We start from the raw sequence: 24,092 nt of genomic DNA on the forward strand, positions 1-24,092 counted from the left end.
CGAGTTATATTTTTGAACAACACCATTGGTTTTAACAAATCAAGTACTGGAAACCAGGAAAAAATTTCCAAGTGCAGTGAAATTGCAAAAAAGTACAATCCCACGGTTGTTTTTTATTTTGCTTTTTTACTATGTTCACTAAATGCTAAAACTGACCTTCCATTTTGATTCTCCAGGTCACGATGAGTTCATAGCCATCAAATATGTCTAGGGTTTTTTTTTATCTAAGTGGTGAATTCCAAACTTTGTTTAAAAAAATGCGCCATTTTCCGATACCTGTAGCATCTCCACTTTTCATGATCCAATTAGAGTGAGATGACGTTTTGAATTATACCATTTTGGTGCAGATGCGATCTTTTGTTCACCCATTCTTGCATTTTAATGCAATGTCGTGGCAGCCAAAAGGTGTAATTCTGGCATTTTGACTTTTTTCTCGCTATGTCGTTTAGGTTAATCCTTTTTCTATTGATTTCTTGGGCGATTCTGAAGACAGCGATACCAAATATGTATGTTTGATTTTTTTATTGTTTTATTTTGAATGGGGAAAAAGTGGGGTGATTTGAATTTTCATATTTTTTCATTTTTTAAAATATTTTTTACATTTTTTTTTTACTTTTGGCATGCTTCAATAGTTTCAACAGGAGACTAGAAGCTGCCACAACCCGATCGGCTCTGCTACATACAGGCGATGATCAGATCTCCTGTATGTAGCAGAATTACTCACTTGCTATGAGCGCCGACCACCGGGCTACTACTATGTTGCCACTTTTCTTTATGATGTTGTTTGTTTGCTTCCTATTTATTCTATACGTGCCGCTTTTCATTACATTAATGATGCTTAATACCATATTCCAATAAAGGAATTGCTATTTTCTTGTTTTATCAGATGCTCAGTGGTTAAAATAGTAGTGCTGCAGTATTGGAGCCCTGCATTTAAATCCAACTAATGTGTAATGTGTCTTTATGGGGTTTTGATTTTTGACCCCACAGTATGATGAAATTTCCTCTTCTTAATTTAGGGCTTATTCACACGTCAGTATTTAGTCAGTATTTTACAAGAATGTTTGTATGCCAAGAATAGGAGATAAACTTACAACTATAACTGAAAAATTGACTCTTGTTTTGTGTTTTGGAGATACTCCTGGATATGGCTTACAGATACTCATGAAATGCTGATCAAAAGTACTGATATGTGAATAAAGCCTCATTATGTTTATAAATCCTTGGTGTTTCTTGTAACTGTTTTATCTATGAATAAACTGGTACAGTGCTGAAATAAGCAGTGTATGTTTTTACTGACATTTTAGACTAATTTGAACTGCATATTTGATATATTGTACAGTGGGTTGACAGATGAGGAGACATAGGTTGCCTCTCTCAACAGGACAAATGAACAAATCTTTTGAAATTTCGATTTGCAAGCTTTGCTGAATTTTTCAAATACCGTATATACTCGAGTATAAGCCGACCCGAGTATAAGCTGAGACCCCTAATTTTGCCACAAAAAACTAGGAAAACTTAATGACTCGAATAAAAGCCTAGGGTGGAAAATGCAGCAGCTACCGGTAAATGTAAAAAATAAAAATAGATACCAATAAAAGTAAAATTAATTGCGACATCAGTAGGTTAAGTGTTTTTGAATATCCATATTGAATCAGGAGCCCCATATAATGCTCCATACAGTTCATGATAGGCCCCATATAATGCTCCATACAAATATGCCCCATATAATGCTCCATACAGTTTATGATGGGCCCCATAAGATGCTCCATATTAAAATATGCCCCATATAATGCTGCACAAATGTTGATTATCACCCCATAAGATGCTCTATAGAGACAATTGCCCCATACAATGCTGCACAAATGCTGATTATGGCCCCATAAGATGCTCCATAGACACATTTGCCCCATATAATGCTGCACAAATGCTGATTATGGCCCCATAAAATGCTCCATAGACACATTTGCCCCATATAAAGATGCACAAATGCTGATTATGGCCCTATAAGATGCTCCCTATAGACATTTGCCCCATATAATGCTGCACAAATGCTGATTAAGGCCCCATAAGATGCTCCATAGACACATTTGACCCATATAATGCTGCACAATGCTGATTATGGCCCCATAAGAAGCTCCATAGAGATATTTGCCCCCATATAATGCTGCACATGGCCCCATAAGATGCTCCATAGAAATATTTGCCCCATATACAGTAACGCTGCACATGGCCCCATGATGCTCCATAGAGATATTTGCCCCATATATTGCTGCACATGACCCCATAAGATGCTCCATAGAGATATTTGCCCCCATATAACGCTGCACATGGCCCCATAAGATGCTCCATAGAAATATTTGCCCCATATGCTGTTGCTGCGATTTAAAAAAAAAGACATACCTCTCGTCACTCAGTCCCCCGGCACTTGTTATACCTGTCCTCCGTTCCACCGCCAAGCACCGCTGTGTCTTACCCGTCCTCTGCACTGATGCTCAGGCCGTGGGTGGTGCACACAGTAATCGTGTCATCGTGCCCTCTGATCTAAGCGTCACTGCAGAGGACACGGAAGATGGAGCAGCGCTGACGGTGGAACGAGGAACAGGTGAATATAGCCCACTGTCCCTCATCATACTCACCTGCTCTTGGCGCGGTCCCTGGACGTCCCTGGTTCTCTGGGAGCCGGCAGTTTCTTCCTGTATTGAGCGGTCACATGGTACCGCACATTACAGTAATGAATATGCGGCTCCACCCTTATGGGAGTGGAGTGGGGTCCATATTCATTACTGTAATGAGCGGTACCATGTGACCACTCAATACAGGAAGAAGCTGTTAGCGCTCAGAAAACCAGGGACATCCAGGGACCGCGCCAGGAGCAGGTGAGTATGATTAGACAGCTGCCGCTCCCCCTTACCTGCCGACCCCCTGGGAATGACTCGAGTATAAGCCAAGAGGGGCAATTTCAGCCTAAAAAATGGGCTGAAATTCTTGGCTTATACTCGAGTCTATACAGTAATTTGATTATTGGATGAATTGCAAATGGTACTTAGTGCCCTTAAAAGATGTGCAAAACACTTTAAAGTGTCCAAGGAGTTTATTCAACCCCTTTCAAGCTGATAAATTCAATCCTAGCCTTAGTAATATCAAAGTAACTTAAATATTTATGGTTATGGTTAAATGGATTGTAATAGTTCTTCACTGCTGTGCTGTCATAAACAATATCTATAGAATTTGATTACTGTTGTATGGTTTTCTCTCCATAGAGCTATTGCTAATGTGGCACCCCTAGGGGTATTTGCCACAAAAATAGTTACTGACACTAAACACAAATACTAAAATAGCAAAACTGCACTACCACCTCCGGCCAGAAGGGGGAGCTCCAGAGACTCCCCTTAATCCATTCTGGTCTGAGAGAAGAAATGGCAGTTGGGCTAAGGAGCTGATAGTGAGAGGTCATACAGCTGAATTTCTAACCGCCCTATGACGGTTTCCAGGCCCAAATCACCGGCCTGAGGAGAAGAGGGACAGAGAAAAGGGACATTGTGAGAACCGGGTAGCATTAATCACTACCCAGAACAGGCGCAAAGACGGATACCGGATCCGTGGCTGTATTCATTATATATAATACAGCAACCGGAAAAACGTGAGGTGATATCAGCTTCACTAGGGCCGGACGCAGCAACAGACACAGAGTTCAGCGGTACTCCCGGAGGGGGTAAGCCGATAAAAGGACTCGGGTTGCCCGTCAAACCAGCACCCGGAGGGGACAGATTGGGCCGGCAGCCAGTTCACATACAGCAGCAGGGCCACACAGAAATTGCGCACAATAAGAGGCGAAGACCCCGGCAGGGTCAAAGTAACTCAGAGTTCCCATACAGACTCCGGTGACAGGACTGGTTGTAAATCTTTTTATGTTGAAGTAAACTGGTTAAAAATTTCAGTGCCTCAGTCTTTCATTTGGACAATAACCATCTATCCAGGATCGGAATCACCACCACTGAGAGAACCTGCTGCTGATCAAGTAAGTGCCTGTTCCCTCACGATACCCCTTACACTGTGCATTGCCTGAGGCCACAGCACCGGGTCAAGCCACCCGTGACATCCCCCTCAAGAGACAGACCCCATTGGTCCGGTGCTGGGTATCCCGGTCTCCTGGGCATCACAATTGGCGTCACGAACAGGATCTAGCCAGCCCGTATACCGGGTATTGTGTGCCGTGATTGGAGCCCAAAACTGTGAAAACTTGGATGAAAAATCTTGAAAATTGACTTTATTAAAGAAAAATCTATTCCCCATTGAAAACTATTGAAAGTGACTTTTCCCCATTGGTTATAATGGAGTAAAGATGGCCGCCATCCCCTGAGGTAATCACCTCATAACCGTTAGGCACGATACTGTTAATTGAGCTACGCCATCACCTGAGCCCCAGTCTAACTGAAAAACTTCAGAATCCGCCATTACAGAGCGCGCGGCGGGCGGGAGCAGCAGGGGGCGTGTCATTGTGGGCGGCACCAAGCTGAGCGCTCTGACGTCAGAGCAAGGGGAAAATCGATCCTGCTGCACAGCGGAACGAATCTACACTATCCCGACGGAAGCGGAGGACCGGAAGGGTCCGGATTAACTAAGGGGGCACAGTATGTCGCAGCACGGAGACGCCGCAACACCCAGCGACGCTAATGCAGCTGAAAGACAGAGTGCCGATAGAGAGTCCGGTAGCGCAGCGGTGCAAGGAGTGGTGCCCATCATGCCGGTGCTGATGCCATATACCCCGGGTGGCCCATGGCTTCCAATGTATGAAGGTGAGCCTAATACCCTTGACGATTTCAGAGAAAAGATGCTGGCCCATTTTGACATGTTCCCCGTGGGTGAAGTTCAGCGTGTTAGTCTCCTGATGATGCAGTTAAGTGGCCATGCTAAGCGAGAAGTCACAGCATGGGCAGCTGATCTAAAAGGCACTGTTGAACGCATATTTGCTGGATTAAAAGCTACATTTGAAACCACTGCCAGCAGCAAAGCTAAAATACGATTCTTTAATTGCAAACAAAAAGCTAATGAGGGCGTGAGAGACTTTGCCTTAAACCTGCAGGAAGCCCTTAAATCACTTACACTGGCTGAACCCATTTTTAACACCGGAGCGGATAAACTGCTAAGAGATCAATTTATTGAGGGACTCTACACCCCTTCTCACCGGGGGCATGTGAGCATGCTTGTTTTTAAGAACCCTGAATTGACATTTGCCCAATTAAAGGAGAGCGCTATATGTCTCCAGCTGGCAGAGGCACCTCAGGATCAGGAGCCTGCGCAACTCATGGCAGAGGCTCCTCAACAACATGGAGTACCAGTGACATCAGCTATGTCCGGGGCCATTGCTAAGCCCCTGGGACCCAATACTAATGAGGCTCTTCAACAAAAGCTTGACTCTTTAACTGATGTTGTTGCTTCAATGGCTAAAACCATGCAGGAGATGAGAGGACCCAAGATGGAGTTGTCAAACCGTAGAGAAGGTGTTCCATGGATGAGACACCGGAGATACCCGACATGGAGAGGACGACCACGCGACCGCTACCAACCGGATGGACAGCCCATTTGCCGCCGTTGCCAGCAGCCAGGCCACTTTGCACGAGATTGTGATTTAAACGGGAATCCCCTGGGAATGCGGGCCGCTTCGCAGGAATGAACTTTCAAGGCCCAACACCCTGGCACAACAGGTACATCGGAGGACGACCCATTATCCCTATCGTGCTGGACGGAATGCCCCTCAACGCTTTGCTGGACACAGGTTCCCAGATTTCATCTATACCGTATATCCTTTATAAGAGGTACTGGGCTGATGCAGATATTGATAAAGGGCCATCTGATGTTGAACTAGATATATGGGCCAGTAATGGTAAGTTGGTACCGAAACTAGGATTCAGGGAGATGACTATAAAGATTGGTAAAGTAGAATTGAAGAAACAGGGTATAATTGTTGTTGATGTTGACCGGCGGAACTGTGAACCAACTGTATTGATAGGAATGAATGTGTTAGAGAACTCCTTTTCCGAAGTCATTTCTGTCTTACAGCAAATTGCTGAAACTGCCCAATCCTGCTAGCAGAGAGTTCTCCGGAGGGAAATAAAAGTATTGATGTTAAGGCAACAGGTAGAAGTTGCAGGTGGAGAAATCGGCAGTGTGAGGGTAAGTGATCCAACGTCTATTGTAATCCCACCAAAAACAGAAATGCTGGTATGGTGTAGAGCAGCCATTGGTACTAAGGGACAAGATTATCAAGCCTTAATAGAACCAGTGTACACCGACAGCAGGCCCACTATACTCACAGCACGAGGGATAGTCGAGGTACACCGGGGACGAGTGCCGGTACGACTTTTGAACTGTGGAGAGGAAGAGGTCACTTTGCCAAGGTATGCTACAATGGCAAAGCTATATACTGTTGACAACAATGCCATCACAACCATTGAGCCCTTAGAACCAACCTGTCAGGTGGAAGGCAATGGCTCAGATGGAGAAATGGAGGATTGGTGCCAACAGCTACATGTGGGCATAAATTCAACACCTACCCATCAAAAACAAGGGGTGTATAGGCTAGTGACGGAATATGAACAAGTCTTCAGTAAACACCCATTGGACTTCGGACGGATAGAAGGGGTAGAACACACAATCCCCACAGGTGACCATCCCCCAATACAAGAAAGATATAGACCCATACCGCCCGCTCACTATCAATGTGCAAAAGATATGCTGAGGGAAATGAAACAGGCCGGGGTAATAAGAGACAGCTGTAGCCCCTGGGCGGCCCCTCTAGTGATTGTCGAAAAAAAAGATGGAACTATGAGAATGTGCGTAGACTACCGGCAGATTAATAACATCACCCATAAAGACGCCTACCCCTTGCCTAGGATAGAAGAGTCCTTGACTGCTTTGAAATCTGCTAATTATTTTTCCACCTTAGACTTAACAAGCGGGTATTGGCAAGTCCTTGTGGCTGAGAGAGATAAGGAAAAGACGGCATTCACCACACCAATGGGTCTAAGTGAATTTAATCGCATGCCGTTCGGACTCTGCAATGCATCCGGTACCTTCCAGCGGCTGATGGAATGCTGCCTCGGACACAAGAACTTCGAGACCGTCCTCCTGTACCTAGATGATGTGATCGTCTACTCAAAGACTTACGAACAACACTTAAAAGACTTGGCAGAAGTGTTCGAAGCCTTATCCAGGTATGGCATGAAAATCAAGCCATCCAAATGTCACCTTCTCAAGCCAAAGGTACAGTACCTGGGACACATCGTGAGTTCAGAGGGAGTAGCACCGGATCCCGAGAAAATAACCGCCATAAGGGATTGGCCGAGACCTACCAGCGCAAAAGAAGTGAGGCAATTCCTGGGATTGGTGGGTTACTATCGCAGATTTATAAAAGGATTTACCAAGTTGGCAGCACCCTTGCAAGACGCCTTGGTAGGGCAGACGAAGAAACCTTCAAACCGAAACCCTCCTTTCCAGTGGAACGACGAAAGGGAAGACTCCTTTGAACAACTAAAGAAGGCACTAACCGGAGAAGAGGTTCTGGCATACCCAGATTACCATCAACCTTTCATCCTCTACACCGATGCCAGTAATGTGGGACTAGGAGCGGTGCTGTCACAAAAGCAAGAAGGTCGGGAGAAAGTCATCGCCTTTGCAAGTAGAAAGCTCCGGCCTACTGAAAGAAATCCAGAAAATTATAGCTCCTTCAAATTGGAACTACTGGCAGTAGTTTGGGCTGTGACGGAACGTTTCAAACACTATCTGGCCGCTGCAGAATTTATTGTCTATACTGACAACAATCCGTTGACCCCCCTGGACACAGCCAAATTAGGTGCGTTAGAACAGCGATGGATAGCCCGGTTATCTAATTACAACTTCAAGATCAAGTATCGAGCAGGTCGCAAGAATGGAAATGCTGATGCCCTATCCCGGATGCCACACTTGAGAGATGTAGAAGAAGAAACGGGGGAGCTTGAAGAAATTGAACTACCAGCCTTCCATCATCCCAAGGCAAAACATCATCAGTCAAGTACCTATCACAAACAAAAAGAGGTGAATTTTAATCCGTTAGCACACCATAGATGGGCTGACACCCAAGACAGCAATCCGGCTGTGAAGTTGGTGAAGGAACTGTTAACTGAGCAAAGTGCATATCCCGATGAGGATGCCCCAGAAGAGACGCATCAACTCTGGAAAGAGAGAGGCAAAATGTTCCTGTATCAAGGGAAGCTCTGTAGACGGTACACCAATCCGAAAACACATGAATTGGTTTGGCAGATTATCGTGCCTAAACAAGATGTCAAGATGGTCCTCGAAGCTTACCATAATGGTGCTGGTCACTTTGGTTGGAAAAAGTTAGAAGTACTTCTAAGAGAAAGATTTTATTGGGTCGGGATGAGAAAATCAATCGAACAGTGGTGCAAAAATTGTGGCCCGTGCAACCTCAGAAGAAACGATCAAAAGAACCAAAGAGCACCACTGCAGCCCATAATCACCAAACAACCACTTGAACTTGTAGCCATAGACCACGTGAAGTTAATACCAAGCCGGTCCGGCTATGTCTATGCCTTGACCATCGTGGACCATTATTCACGCTTCTTGGTAGTAGTACCCGTAAAAGATCTGACAGCAAAAACAGCAGCCAAAGCGTTCCAAACGTACTTTTGTAGACCCCATGGATATCCGGAACAGGTTCTCACCGACCAAGGTACAGCCTTTGAATCAGAGATCTTCAGAGAATTCTGTAATATGTATGGTTGCAAAAAGATCCGGACGACGGCCTATCATCCACAAACAAACGGCTTATGCGAGAAGATGAACCATATTGTAATAGACCTACTAAAGACTTTACCTGAGACAGAAAGGAATCAATGGCCAGAGAAATTGCCTGACTTGGTAGATCTATATAATCATGTCCCGGTAAGCTCCACCAACTGCACCCCAGCTTACCTTATGCGTGCAAGACCCGGCCAATTACCAATCGATCTAGAAATGGGAATTCTGAAACCAGACGCAGAAGTTCAAGACTCCAATTGGGATATCATACGGCAAAAGCAGTATCGCCAAGTGCAAGAGAGTGTGGAAAGAAGCCTTCAGCAAACTAGAGAAAGACAAGAGCGAACTTTCAACCAGAATGCTCTAGCGACCCCATTAAAACCGGGTGACCAAGTGCTCAAGAGAAATCGTCGAACTAATAAACTGGACAATCAGTGGGAAGCCGTACCCTACACAGTTTTACCAACAAGAGTGGATAATCCTAAAATGTGTCTCATTAGCAAAAACGGAGGCTTAACATCTGTACTAGTGTCAAGAGACAATCTTAAATTATGTCCGGAAGCATTGAAAGAGCCAGACGTTGTCCAGCCAGAACCAGAAGTTATTCAACCCATACAGGTTCAACCAGTAAAGGAAAAAGAAGAGGAAGTGTATCATACCTGTATAGGAGACTTTCCCAAAACCCTACTAACATACCATGGTGCAGTAGTGGTTCCCATGGTGGCCTTTTACCCAATAATGAACCCAATACCAGAAGTCCCAAGACAGGAAGAGGCTGACCCCGTACTACAGGAGGTTCCAGGCCAGGAAGAACAGATTCCTGATCAGAGTAATCCCATTCACGGTGGACTTGCCAACTCCATAGTCGTGGAATTATCTTTAGCAGAGCGGGCAGATACTACATCCGCAGTAGACAGTAGTACACCACATGAAGAGATACCGCTATTACGTAGATCACAGCGTAGTACCCAGGGTCAATTACCGGCCAGGTATGCAGATTACCAACTATAAAGCTCGTAATGTTAATTGTATATATGTTATGCCGTATATAGTTAAACAGAAAATGTAGTATAGTCATTGTTATCAGTCTGCAACGTTTAAGCCCAGTACCTACAGAGACTTGTCTGTATGAACTTCTTGCATATTCTTGAACTTGTTATCAGCCCGGAGGCACTAAATCAAAGCTCCGGAAAGACTGCTTTTTGAACTTTGCTTTTTGCTCTTTTTGAACTTTCTTTAGACTTTATATTGAGTACCTTCAAGGGTAGAACTGTATTAATGGACGCTATTTGAAGTGACTTTTTACAGAACTCTATTTTTGTTTCCTTGAGTGGTTTTTGTAACTTTTCATTTTTAAGACTCTGTATATATTAATTGTTATTTCAAAATGTTATCGTCCCACAGTCCCGGAGTACTGTTCTTAACTAAGGGGGAATGTGGCACCCCTAGGGGTATTTGCCACAAAAATAGTTACTGACACTAAACACAAATACTAAAATAGCAAAACTGCACTACCACCTCCGGCCAGAAGGGGGAGCTCCAGAGACTCCCCTTAATCCATTCTGGTCTGAGAGAAGAAATGGCAGTTGGGCTAAGGAGCTGATAGTGAGAGGTCATACAGCTAAATTTCTAACAGCCCTATGACGGTTTCCAGGCCCAAATCACCGGCCTGAGGAGAAGAGGGACAGAGAAAAGGGACATTGTGAGAACCGGGTAGCATTAATCACTACCCAGAACAGGCGCAAAGACGGATACCGGATCCGTGGCTGTATTCATTATATATAATACAGCAACCGGAAAAACGTGAGGTGATATCAGCTTCACTAGGGCCGGACGCAGCAACAGACACAGAGTTCAGCGGTACTCCCGGAGGGGGTAAGCCGATAAAAGGACTCGGGTTGCCCGTCAAACCAGGACCCGGAGGGGACAGATTGGGCCGGCAGCCAGTTCACATACAGCAGCAGGGCCACACAGAAATTGCGCACAATAAGAGGCGAAGACCCCGGCAGGGTCAAAGTAACTCAGAGTTCCCATACAGACTCCGGTGACAGGACTGGTTGTAAATCTTTTTATGTTGAAGTAAACTGGTTAAACATTTCAGTGCCTCAGTCTTTCATTTGGACAATAACCATCTATCCAGGATCGGAATCACCACCACTGAGAGAACCTGCTGCTGATCAAGTAAGTGCCTGTTCCCTCACGATACCCCTTACACTGTGCATTGCCTGAGGCCACAGCACCGGGTCAAGCCACCCGTGACATCCCCCTCAAGAGACAGACCCCATTGGTCCGGTGCTGGGTATCCCGGTCTCCTGGGCATCACACTAAGCTGTGACATCCTCTTACTGTCCAGATTCACCCCAAAATGGCTGGTAGAATCCCTGCCTTTGCTTTTATAAAGGCTTTCATTGGCTGATTTATTCCATATAATGTGATACTTATAGACCGTTATGAGTTAACCCACTCTGCTGTGACTAAGCTCATGAGGGTTGGTTGATGTAATCTTCTGCATTGTGTAAAATATTAGCAGGCATTTTTGATGATTTGTGTAAAGCAAATTGAAAATTGTTTAAATTTGCAAGGTCCAGCAAATTTTCTCATTTCTTTCAAACACCCTTGGCATCTCAGGATTAGAGATGAGCGAAAGTGTTCGTAAAAAGTTTGCCAATCTTAAATTCCACACAAACATAGCCCATTTGGATTCATGTTTGCTTTCACAAGCATTTTTACTCAAAGTCTGCAAAAGTCAATTACAATTTGGTAAATCATTTTGTTTCCACTAATGCTTTTATTATTACTTTGGCTAAGATAGTTGTTCTGTATGATGAGCGGGGAAGGAAGATAATTTTTATGAGGTGAGGGAATGTGTCTAGGTCAGATTGGCATGTAGAGAGGTTACAGCAGCAGTGTACATTTTTTTTCTTCCCTTAACTTTATGTGGGCTGATTCTTGCAACCAATCAGGGCACAGAAACTATCCACAACATCATGACACAAGGTCTTCTGTGATTGGTTGCTGAAATCACAAGTCCCTGTCCATATAAAACACAGACATCTTGTTTTGCTGGTGCCATTTGCTTAATGTCACCATGCAGGAAGGTTGCTCCTGTGCTAATGCTGGTGCTGAAAGTGAGCTTATCCTGTGTAAAATCGATCTTCCAGCATCAATGTAGATTGGGCAAAAACTGTGTGGCAGTCTCCGGAAGCCCCATTAGGTACTCCAAATTGTTTGTGTTAGCACTGTGTGTGTCAGTGTCAAATCAGTAAGCCAGATTTTCACTTAAAAGTAATTTGGCCTAATATAGTGTTGCAGCCTGGATAGTCAATTAGCTACTCCTAATCGTTTGTGCTAAAACTGTGTTTCAGTGGGAAATCAGAAGGCCAGATTTCCACTTAAAAATTGTTAGGCCTAATATAGTGGTGCAGCCATGATGCCCAATTACTTCAACTTGTTTGTGATATATTTAAGAAAATAAATAGTGATTGTTTAATTAGTGACAGGTGACTGACAGTTGTGGGCCTAAGGTTGTGAAACAGCAGGGTACCAGAGGCTACTTACAGCATGAGTGAGAAAATGCCAGATCTTGGTGGTAGGGGGATTAAGCTTGGTTTTCAATGTGCACATGGCTTAGGTGTTAATGTGAATGAAAGACCAACTGAATAAACATCATCTCGTCCTATCCAAAGTCCACTGACAACATCTATTACATGCCTGCCTACCAGACTCCTTTTCTTTGGCAGCAGCACAGCTGTAAGCCTTGTAGATGAGGCTCAGAAAGATCATGTTGTTACAGTGGCAGGATCCCACCGCTCTGCCATGACTCACCACGAGGCGGCTGTTCCGGCGTCCCAGCGCTCTGCTGGTCACGGGTGTGCGCGTTCCTCTATGGTGTTCCCTGTTGTCCTGTCTGCTGCTGAGTTCCGATGAGCGCGTGCGCCCCCGAGTCGACTTAGATCGTGGGTGAGCTCATCCCCTGCACTTGATTGAGCTGACATGACCTGACTCAGAAGTGCCTTTCCACCAATAACGGGTACGTGCAGGGTATTTCTCCACATTTCCTTCCTGGGACTGTGCCTGATAATTGAGCTGGTTCCTTTAGCTTAGGCGTCTGTTGTGCTCCTTAATATGGTGTATTACCCAGCTGTCTCTTGCTTTCCCTGCAGTGCATCCTGCTGACCCAGCCCCTGGTGGTCCCTGGATCCCATTAACCCTGCCTGCCCTGGTCTTTCCTTTTGTGCCTCCTGCTGTCCCTCCTCCTGGTGGTCACTAGATCTTGTTAACCCTGCCTGCCCTGGTCTTTCCTATTGTGCCTCTTGCCATCCCTGCTCCTGGTGGTTCCAGATCTCGTTTACCCTGTCAGCCCTGGTCTTTCTTCTTGGGCCTCCCGCCCATTTTCCCTCCATCCTAGGCTATTTTTCAGGCTTGCCTGGTCTCCTTTTCCTTAAGTGTTTACCCTTTGTGTTCTGTATTGCCTTGTACTACCTTTCCTTATCCTGCTGGTCTGCCCTCTTCCACTGCTACTCTTTCTTTGTCAGTCCTTCGAGTCGCCCTCTCGGTACCAGCTGTCGTAGTATTTGAATCCTCCGGGCTTGCCCCTGACAGTCCCTGTATAGGGGTCATGCTACTAGGACCAGCTCACCCAGTGGAGGCTCGGTATCACAACCCAGAGGGTCCACTCTTGGATAGCTCATTCTTTAGCTGTACACATGTGGTCGAGTGGATGGTAAGTGCTGCATCAAGAGGCCTTTCCTCCCCTTCCTCCACCTTAACATCACACACAGTGCAAACCTAAGAGGTGGCACCCCAATGACCTTTGTTTCCCCATGTCAAAAATTTCCAAACACCCAACTGACACCTGTTCACACATTGTATTCCATGAGCATCAGAGGCTCATAATCCTCTGCATCTCCTGATTTTTTATGTATTTCAAATACAATACTTTATTCTGGCTGTGTCTTTATTTACAATATAACTAAAGCATTAGTAATGAATGGGTGTGTTATTGATGCCTCTCCATTATTAAGCCATGGGCTTGATATCACCTGAAAACACAAAGGGGACATGAACCCCACTTGCCATCACTACAGGGGAAGTGGGATTAGCTGGGCAAAGCGCCAGAATTGACGCATCTAATAGATGTGCCTTTTCTGGGTGGCTGTGGGCTGCTATTTTTAGGCAAAATCCATGGCCCCTTACCAGCCTGAGAATACTGGCCCCCAGCTGTCTGCTTTAGCAAAGCTGGTTGTCAAATTAGAGGGGACAAGATAGCATTTTTTAAATTATTCATTTAAATAATTACAAATAATGACATAAAGACCCCTCTATTCTTGATAACCAGCCTTGCTGAAACTGACAGCTGAGGGTTGCAGCCCCCAACTGTGAGTTTTGCCTGGCTGGTTATTAAAAATACATGGGAACCGATGGCAGTTTTATATTATTAATTTACAGGGCAGGAGACGGCTGATGAATACTCCCATTAGCTGCACCTCCTCTTGCTGTTATTGTCGGCAGCAGGCGGCAGCTGATGGGAGCAGTAGTCCCATTAACAGACACCAATGACCAGAGGTAAATATTATACCTCCAATCCCAGCTGCGTTCTAACGCTGTCATTTGGCACAATCAGAATTGTGGCTGTCTGACTGGTTGTGATGAATTTACCTCCGATCAGAAGCAGTGTTTGCCGCACTGTTAAGCACATGACAGTGTGGCAAACACTGGATGTTTGGGCCCCCATTCAAGTGAATGGGGTCAAGGATTGGGTTTGGGTCCGGTTACTGTTTTGTTACCCGAACCAAAACTTTTTGTAACTGTTTGGCTAAACTCGCCAGACCCGAAGATCCAGGTGTCCACCCATCTGTTCTCAGAATGTGTCTTCAGCGCTGCTGGTGGTGTCCTGATGGATAAGCACATCTGGCTGTTCCTTAAAGTGTAGGGCACCTAACTTTCATTAAAATGAATAAGTGATCAAATTCCGATAACCTTTGCACCCCAGTTGCAGATTGGGTATACTAGGCGATGGCGTCATTTTTAGTGTCATGTATTGATCTTGCATTATTGCAGTCTGTGCCATCTTTGTCGTATATTCTGTGCAAATGTTTTTCAATGTGGAGACTCCAAGTTGGTTCTCCATCTGGTGGATTACCTGTGGTGAAAAGTCTGTCAGAGGCCTAATATACTGTTTCTACTCTGTGAAAATTGATGCCACTTTAGTGCTGTGTGACAATTATTTTTTGGAATGTGGAGTCTCCAAGTTGGGTCTACATCTGGTGGGTTTCCAGTGGTGGAAAGTGTGTCAGAGGCCTATTAAAATATTTCTACTCTGTGGAAATTGATGCCACTTTAGTGGTGTGTAACAATTATTTTTTTTAAATGTGGATACTCCAAGTTGGACTTCCATCTGGTGGGTTGCCTGTGGTGGAAGGTGTCTCAGAGTCCTATTATAATATTTCTACTGTTTGAAAATTGATGCCACTTTAGTGGTGTGTGACAATAATTTTTTGAAATGTGGAGATTCCAAGTTGGGTCTCCATCTGGTGGGTTGACCATGTAAGTAGGTCTCCCAGACAGGCAGGCCTACACTTAATTTCAGTCAACTACCAGTGTTACCTTCTTTGCATTTTTCGACCAATAGTAGTCTGTAAAACTGATGTTTGTGCTATCTGAGTGTGGCTGAAATTAAAAAAAATGGAGGTGTGAGGTCTGCCAGCTAAGAAGGCTTACACCGTTCCCTTAACCACCAGGTTCTCATTAAAGCTAAAGTTACAACCTTGAAATGTTGGGATACACCCTGGTACCTCATGCATGGTCCTAGCTGTCTGCTTTTGTGCCATTATAACAATTTATTCTGTGGGTCAATTAATCAGTCAAATACCTGTGTTACTATTTTTACATTTTACTATCAATAGGAGTCTATAAAACTGATGTTTATGCCATATGAGTGTACCTGTAATAAAAAAAATTGGAGGTGTTGCATGAGGTGTGAAGTCTAACAGCAAAGAAGGCTTGCTCCCTTAACCACCAGGGATTCATTAAAACTTCAATTCCAATGCTGGGCCAGAGCCTGATACCTCATGCATGGCCCATAACTGACTGCTGTTGTGCCATTTGCAAATTTTTACTTTGGGTCAATTTATGCCAATTTCCTGGTGTCTGCACCTAATTTAACTGTTTGGGAAGCTTTTTAGCACCCCTTAAGCTGTTGTCTGTGCCTTGTTTTTGCCTCCCATTGAGTCCAATGGCGTTCGGGTACGTTTGTCGAACCGTTCGGTGACCAGTTCGATGAACAGAGGTCCATTTGGCAAATTTGAACCGAACCATGTAAGGATCGCTCATCTCTACTCAGGATTAAACTTCAACATTAGAGTTAACTCGGATCCCAGCAATTATTGCAGTGACATTGAAGTGTAATATGGCCTTATTTCTGCTGTTAATCTCACAATTATGATGCCATCTCACAACCAAATTGCCATAAAGAAAATATACCTCAGGTATAGGAACAGAGGATGGTTAAGGGTAAATATAATAATTTTAAAACAACATAGACATGCAACAGTACAACAAGAAGTGAATAATTATGTTTAGTTGAAAATACATGCTCAATATGTTATAAATTACATTTTAATTTGAGAAGAATGATTACACCCGGGAATTTTGCATTAAAACTTCTATGCTAGATAAAACAATTTCATGGCCAGAAATATACAATGAATATAATCTGATTAATTCCTTATCTGATCATTGTCAAAGTAATTGTTCTTCTGCATCTATTACGCTGTAATGCTGATTAAATTATTTCAATTCTCTAACAAATAATTACCTTTCGCAAAATCGCAGTTAAATTATAGTTATGAATAATTACCCTAGATAATTGTAATGTTGGTGACAGCTGTCAGGCAATTTTATGGCTATTCCAAAGTTTTGGAACTCCTGGATCTGATAAAATATATTAACATAGCAGTAGGCAAATGATTAATTCTCTGATCAGAAAAAGTATGTTTACATGTGCAGTATGTCTATATAACTTTTCCTTTGTTTCTAATTTACAATGGAGTAATTGAGCAATGTTTAGAATGAACATTTATAGCTTCTTACTTTCTCAACCCATATTTATAGTGTAAAGAATGAAAATAATTAATATGTATAAACTGACTTGAAAAGAAACAATTACAGCAGAATAAAAGTATGTAATTCAAACAATGAAAAATCTGCAACATGACACCACATCTACCATACTTAATTTCTCTATTGGGGGAGAACTTTGTGGCAAAGGAGCATTTTAATATCATCAGATATCAAAGCATAAATTGGTTGTGTCATCATTAAGAATATATTTAATTAAAGGGACACTGTCACCTGGATTTGGAGGGAACAATCTTCAGCCATGGAGGCGGGGTTTTTGGGTTTTTGATTCACCCTTTCCTTACCCGCTGGCTGCATGCTGGCTGCAATATTGGATTGAAGTTCATTCTCTGTCCTCTGTAGTACATGCCTGCACAAGGTGCAATCTTGCCTTGCACAGGCGTGTGCTATGGAGGACAGAGAATGAACTTCAATCCAATATTGCAGCCAGCATGCAGCCAGCGGTAAGGAAAGGGTGAATCAAAAACCCCAAAACCTCGCCTCCATGGCTGAAGATTGTTCACTCCAAATCCAGGTGACAGTGTCCCTTTAAACAGAAAATGTGTAAATAATTTGTTTTGTACTCTACAGTTATTAAAAATTCTGAAACATTCATAAAATAACAACTGTCATCTTCTGAAATGGTCCCCATGGTGCTATTCCATCTGCGAGCTCTATCCGTCCATCCCAGTGGACGATCAGCTAACCGCACATGCGCAGTTTCTGCTATCATAAAAAAGAGTTCGCCACCTCCTCCATTCCTCACCTTCAGAGTGCGCAACCTATGTGAGATGCTCCCCGCTCTCGCAGAATGCGGTGAAGCATGTGTAGTGATAGCAAACACACATCCCGCACTCACAGGTCTGAGAACTGTGTGAGATCATTTGTATCCTTCATTGTGGAGCAACCCCTTTAACCCTTTAAATACATCTGCTACCTCTGCATCCTTTATTGTCATGTGTATTTTACAATGCTAATATCTTATTTTTAGCCCATTCAGATCATATATTGCATAGACCAGTGGTTCCCAACCTTTCTTACTTTGAGAGCCACATGCAGCTCTTAGAGAGGGTCACAAGCTAGACGCAGGGCGTTCCCACCCATCTCAGCAGTGAGTCCCTCATTATCACCAAACTGACAGCCAAAGCTTCCCCAAATAAATCACACCAAGATCTTGTGCTCTCTCTTATAGATAGTATACTTACATCCCCAAGGGTTTTCACTTTCTACCCTGACGGTATACAGTAGTTATACAGCATGGGAAAACATAAAGCTTCACTTTTAATAACGTAAAATAAAATACAATCAAAACAGCTGTAAAATGTATAGCATGTATAGCACTTATGACTTATAAATAAAATGTGCTAATGACAAAAACAGTGCGGGTAATAGAAATTGGGGCGATCTCACTCATGTCTTTGGAGATTGCCCATTGAAGACACCGCTGGAGGAAGGGGAAGGGAATACAGATTCTGTGTGCTGTGTATCAGCCTAGAGGCTCTCAGGCACACTGTATGAAAAACTTTTAATGGCCTTTTGAGTACCTATGCCACTGCACTACTTAATTAATTAACTTCTATATGTACTTACCACCTGGTCACATTCTAACCTGTTGAGGTCTATGCAAGAAGGCCAAAACATGTAGAGAATGGTTGGGGCTAGCTATCTATACAGCTATCACATAGTTCAACTGTTACAGGAGGAGTGAGGGCGCTGATCACAAGCTCAAAATCTATATATTTAACCCAATTAGATGCTGAAGTCAACAGCAATTGCAGCACCATGTCATAATAAAAAGTAATATTTATACCGCAAATGCGGCCAAATAAATTCTGAAAAAATACGACAGAGTAGTTTGTCTTTTTCCTCAATCCCCCTAAAAAATATAATGATGTTTAATGCTAAAAATGGAGCTATGTAAAAATGAAATACTAATCCTATACAAAATAAGCTCACATTCTGTACAGCTATGTTGGTAGAAAAATAGGACTTACAAAAAGAAGTGATGCAAAATAACACATTTTCAAAAATCTACCTTTGCTTTCATTTATAAGTAGTACAATGTGAAATTAACTAGACAATCTGGTATGTCCACAATCCTAGTAATAATTCATGGAATAAAGTTATGCTATTTATATCACATGGTTAATAGCAGATTTACTATACTATTCCATTACGTTGTAGCATTGTTGAACCCAGAATCAATTTGTTGATGTGCCCCATTCACTCCAACAATGACCGTTCCCATTTAATGGTATTGTCACATGAACTATAATGACTTGGGGTCAGGAATAGAGTCCACCAGAATTTCACCTATTTACAGTGTGTCAATATCAACAATTATTCTTTTCTAGACTGGAATTATATTAAACATAGCCTAATTAGCTATGATCATGAACTAGAAAACATGTATACATAGTCTATGCCTACAATCACCAACCTGTGGCCCAGTAGCCACATGCAGATCGTGGCCCATAATGTGTGGCTGTCTGCCAGCTTGATACATTAGGACCATGTCTAGCAAACAGTTAGGAAAAAAAATGTCTCCAGATGTTGACTTTGGTAAGTAGCCATGTATAGAAGAGCAGGATTTAATATGCATATACTGGTTGGTGGCAAGGGAGGATAAACTTGGGTACTGCCCTTGTTAGGGCAGGAGTCCTTTGCATGGGGCACAACACTGGTCAATAGGGACAGAATCTTTATTCCCTTCTCCTTCCACCAAGACACTGATGAGATCTCTCGAATTTCTTTTACCTGTACTGTATTTGTCATGAGCATTTTTTATATCAATTCTGTGTCATAAGTGCTATTTGTTTTACTGGTGTTTTATAGCATATTTTATTTTACCTTATTAAAAGTTAAGTTTCATGGTATCCCATGTTGCATAACTATATTCACCATCGGGAGTTTGGTCAACACTTGTAGTTGCCACGTTAGCTTTGCTTCTACCTTTACAGTATACCCACATCAAGCACATCACCAATTTATCATGTTTATCCTCTCTTGCCACCAACCAGTATATGCATATTAAATCCTGCTCTTCTATACATGGCTACTTACCAAAGTCAACATCTGGAGACATTTTTTTTCCTAACTGTTTGCTAGACATGGTCCTAATGTATCAAGCTGGCAGACAGCCACACATTATGAGCCACGATCTGCATGTGGCTACTGGGCCACAGGTTGGTGATTGTAGGCATAGACTATGTATACATGTTTTCTAGTTCATGATCATAGCTAATTAGGCTATGTTTAATATAATTCCAGTCTAGAAAAGAATAATTGTTGATATTGACACACTGTAAATAGGTGAAATTCTGGTGGACTCTATTCCTGACCCCAAGTCATTCTAGTTCATGTGACAATACCATTAAATGGGAATGGTCATTGTTGGAGTGAATGGGGCACATCAACAAATTGATTCTGGGTTCAACAATGCTACAACGTAATGGAATAATATAGTAAATCTGCTATTAACCATGTGATATAAATAGCATAACTTTATTCCATGAATTATTACTAGGATTGTGGACATACCAGATTGTCTAGTTAATTTCACATTGTACTACTTATAAATGAAAGCAAAGGTAGATTTTTGAAAATGTGTTATTTTGCATCACTTCTTTTTGTAAGTCCTATTTTTCTACCAACATAGCTGTACAGAATGTGAGCTTATTTTGTATAGGATTAGTATTTCATTTTTACATAGCTCCATTTTTAGCATTAAACATCATTATATTTTTTAGGGGGATTGAGGAAAAAGACAAACTACTCTGTCGTATTTTTTCAGAATTTATTTGGCCGCATTTGCGGTATAAATATTACTTTTTATTATGACATGGTGCTGCAATTGCTGTTGACTTCAGCATCTAATTGGGTTAAATATATAGATTTTGAGCTTGCGATTAGCGCCCTCACTCCTCCTGTAACAGTTGAACTATGTGATACTTTACACATGTCCCCTCTTATTTGTAAAGTGCTGCGGAATATGTTGGCGGCATATAAATATAATAATTATTATAAATAGTCAGAATCATAGCTATCTCAATCACAGACATTAGGGTGGAATGTTAGCCGTTTAAGTCAGCTGTATAAAACAGCTAGCACCAGAAAATGATAGCGCAAGCACAGATCTGTCATTGCATGCTATAAGTTGTTGTTCCCAAAAGATGAACTGGGAAAAAAAAACATTCAAAGGATTGGAAAAAATGCATTACTGGACATATCTACTCCTTTTGAGTAGAGTGGGACTGAAACAGACTTGTTGGTACTTTTTGGAAGGCAGACCATGCTATGTTAATACTGAATCCTGGTGCTACAATAATATGTCATTTTGCCAAAGTAAGTTAAAATGTGTTGAACATCTGCACGGTTCAGAGGTAGGGAGGGGGTTATTAACAGCGATGGGGCCTGCAGGTAGCTTCCAAATTGTGATTTCCATGTGTTACTTTAGGGCCTTATTGAATAATTAACCATCTTTCTCATGGACCAGTCTGCACCGGGTAATAATGGTACTAATCATTTAGATTCTTGGATAGAGATGAGTGAATCTGAACTGTAAAGTAGTTCAGGGTTCGTACCAGACTCCTGGTGTCCGGGGCAGAACTCCGAACATGGACTTCTCCTGGAAGTCCATTTTACAGTTCAGAAGTCTGGGGAGGAGAGGGAGAGATATTTTTCAGCTCCAAAGTTTTGGTCCCCATTGATTTCTAAGGGGTTCAAATTCAAGTAAGAGTACAGTTCTGGTATCCAAACTGCACTTTGGACTAAAGTTCAGTAAAAATGAACGAGCCTGAACTTCCATGGGTCTGCTCATTCCCTGTTCTTGGGACATTAGTCAGGAGACACTTGGTGAACCCTTTTGTGCCTGACAATATAACCATCTACTGCACGTTCTGATTGTCTATGACTTCCATTATATCATTATATTGCTAGATGATTTCCTATTATTATAAATATTATCATTCTATTTTGCAGGTTTTGACCTTATAAAATGTGAAGATCCTGGAATACCAAATTATGGCTATAAGATACGTGATGAAGGTCACTTTGCTGATACAACTATTATGTATAGTTGCAATCCTGGATATACAATGCATGGCAGCAGTATTTTGACATGTTTAAGTGGCGATCGGAGAGTGTGGAATAAGCCTCTGCCAACATGCAATGGTAATATTATACATTCATATGCATGCCATGTCTTATTTTCTAAAGGGCTTGTGAACAGAGTATGATAAAACTCACTCATTAGTTGGAAAAACATAATATGGATGGAGCAAAAATATTTTAATTCCATGAACTAGAGGATAGGAAAATCTGAGACCTGAGAGGGTAGGAAAACAAGTAAGATATCTTTTAAAAAAAATGTTATTAGTTTCTAGCCATCAGACCATTTTGCCTGCTGACAGACTGCTAAAAAAAGCAGATTCTAACAAATCATTGTTTTAAAAATACTATCTCTCCTTTTGATTTCTAAACAGCATCTCCATTTGATTTCTTAAGGTGAACCTGTCAGCAGGATTTTAATAAGTAAACTACAGGCATTGTCATGTTGCCACTGATTAAAATGATACCTAGGGTAAAGAAATCCGTCTTGTCAGAGGCGTATCTAGGGTTTCGGAGCAGAGGGGTGAAACTTCTGAGTAGGCCCCAAATCAGGTAACCTTGATTACAGCTGGGTGACACACCCTAATAGTGGAGGAGAACCTCAGCAGATGACAGCGCTGTTACTGAAGATAATCTCTATATAAAGACTAGCAGTCCTACAGCACATTTAAGAGATCACAGCACAGTTACAGATAATGACTTACAGCTGATGTTCTTTCACTTTTCACATCTTTTCCATCTGGCCCAGACCGGCATGATAACTTCTTCCAGCCAGGACTCGGCTGAAGAGAATACAACAAAGATATATTTCACATCTCACATTTTCAGCACTATCACCAATGGGACTATTCCCAACTCCTCATCCTGCTGATACCCCAATACTGAGCTGCTGCCTTATGTGTCCCTATTACTGCACCTGCTGTATGGATCTCTGTGTCTTCTAAATTCTAAAGCAACCCTCTAGAATCTAGCAATGACGGGTGCAAGTGCCCTAGAAAACAGTGCCCGCATTTTTTCCCCTAGAAAGTAATAATATCTTCTCTGTGCCCCTTTGACAGTCACAGTAACCTGAGTTCCCCTATAACAATAAGTGCCCACTTTACATTCAATAAAGTCCCGAGTCTCCCCCCTGTACAGCTCCTCTATACACAACATGATGCTCTCTTATACACAGTATAATGCCCACTCATTGTGTATATACTGACCACTTAATATCCCTCAGACTGTTCAATGGCTCTAACATTCTATGATGGCCCCCTCACTGTAATCTCCACACTGTATGATGGTCCCCTAGATAGTCCTCAATATAGTGTAATACACCAGATAGTCCACAATATAGTATAATGCACTCCCTATAGGCAGAATATATACAGTATAATGCACTCCCCATAGGCCTCCATATAGTATCATGCACTCCCCATAGGCAGACTATATAGCGTAATGCACTCCCCGTAGGTAGACTATAGTATAATCCACTCCCCATAGGAAAACTATATGGTATAATGCACCCCCATATGCAGCCTCTATAGTGTAGTGCAGCCCCATAGGCATCCTCTATAGCATAATGCACCCCCATAGGCAGCCTCTATAGCGTAATGTATCCCCATAGGCAGCCTCTATATGGAAGGCTGTAAATCTATCCCCAATCCCTTCTGCAAGGCATAAAAATGACATCTCATTATACTCACCAACGGCGCTCACCAAGGCATATCTGGTCTTGACTTAAGATCGCCATCCTCCATTACTGCTTCATCTGGATGACATATCCTATGTTATCCACACAGTGTCATTCATCGCGAAAGCAGAGCTTAGTACTGTAGTGCATATACACTGGGAAAGGCCAAAGGGCGCCGATGACCTGGAAGTAAAGCCGTGCATGCACACTACAATACTATGCTCTGACTTCAGCAGGGCAAAGAGAAGTGCGCCTGCACAAGAGTGCGATAGAGGACACTGAATGCATGATGTAGGAAGCATCTTCCACATGAAGCGGGACAGCGATCACAAGAAGAAGGTAGGCACCGGATCAAGACTGGAAACGCCCGGTCCACGCATTCTGTTGGTGT

General features: G+C 42.7%; 1 protein-coding gene across 1 annotated transcript in view; it reads left to right on the top strand.

Annotated features, from left to right (window-relative positions):
* CSMD1 (CUB and Sushi multiple domains 1) overlaps positions 1-24,092 on the top strand; it is a 3,308,788-nt gene that overhangs the window by 2,493,031 nt on the left and 791,665 nt on the right. The window contains exon 24 of the mRNA XM_069726899.1: positions 21,898-22,089. Within this exon, the coding sequence (XP_069583000.1) occupies positions 21,898-22,089 (192 nt within the window). The remainder of the gene's footprint in view (positions 1-21,897; positions 22,090-24,092) is intronic.

This window comes from Ranitomeya imitator, chromosome 5 (genome assembly GCF_032444005.1).
Source record: "Ranitomeya imitator isolate aRanImi1 chromosome 5, aRanImi1.pri, whole genome shotgun sequence".
NCBI lineage: Eukaryota > Metazoa > Chordata > Amphibia > Anura > Dendrobatidae > Ranitomeya > Ranitomeya imitator.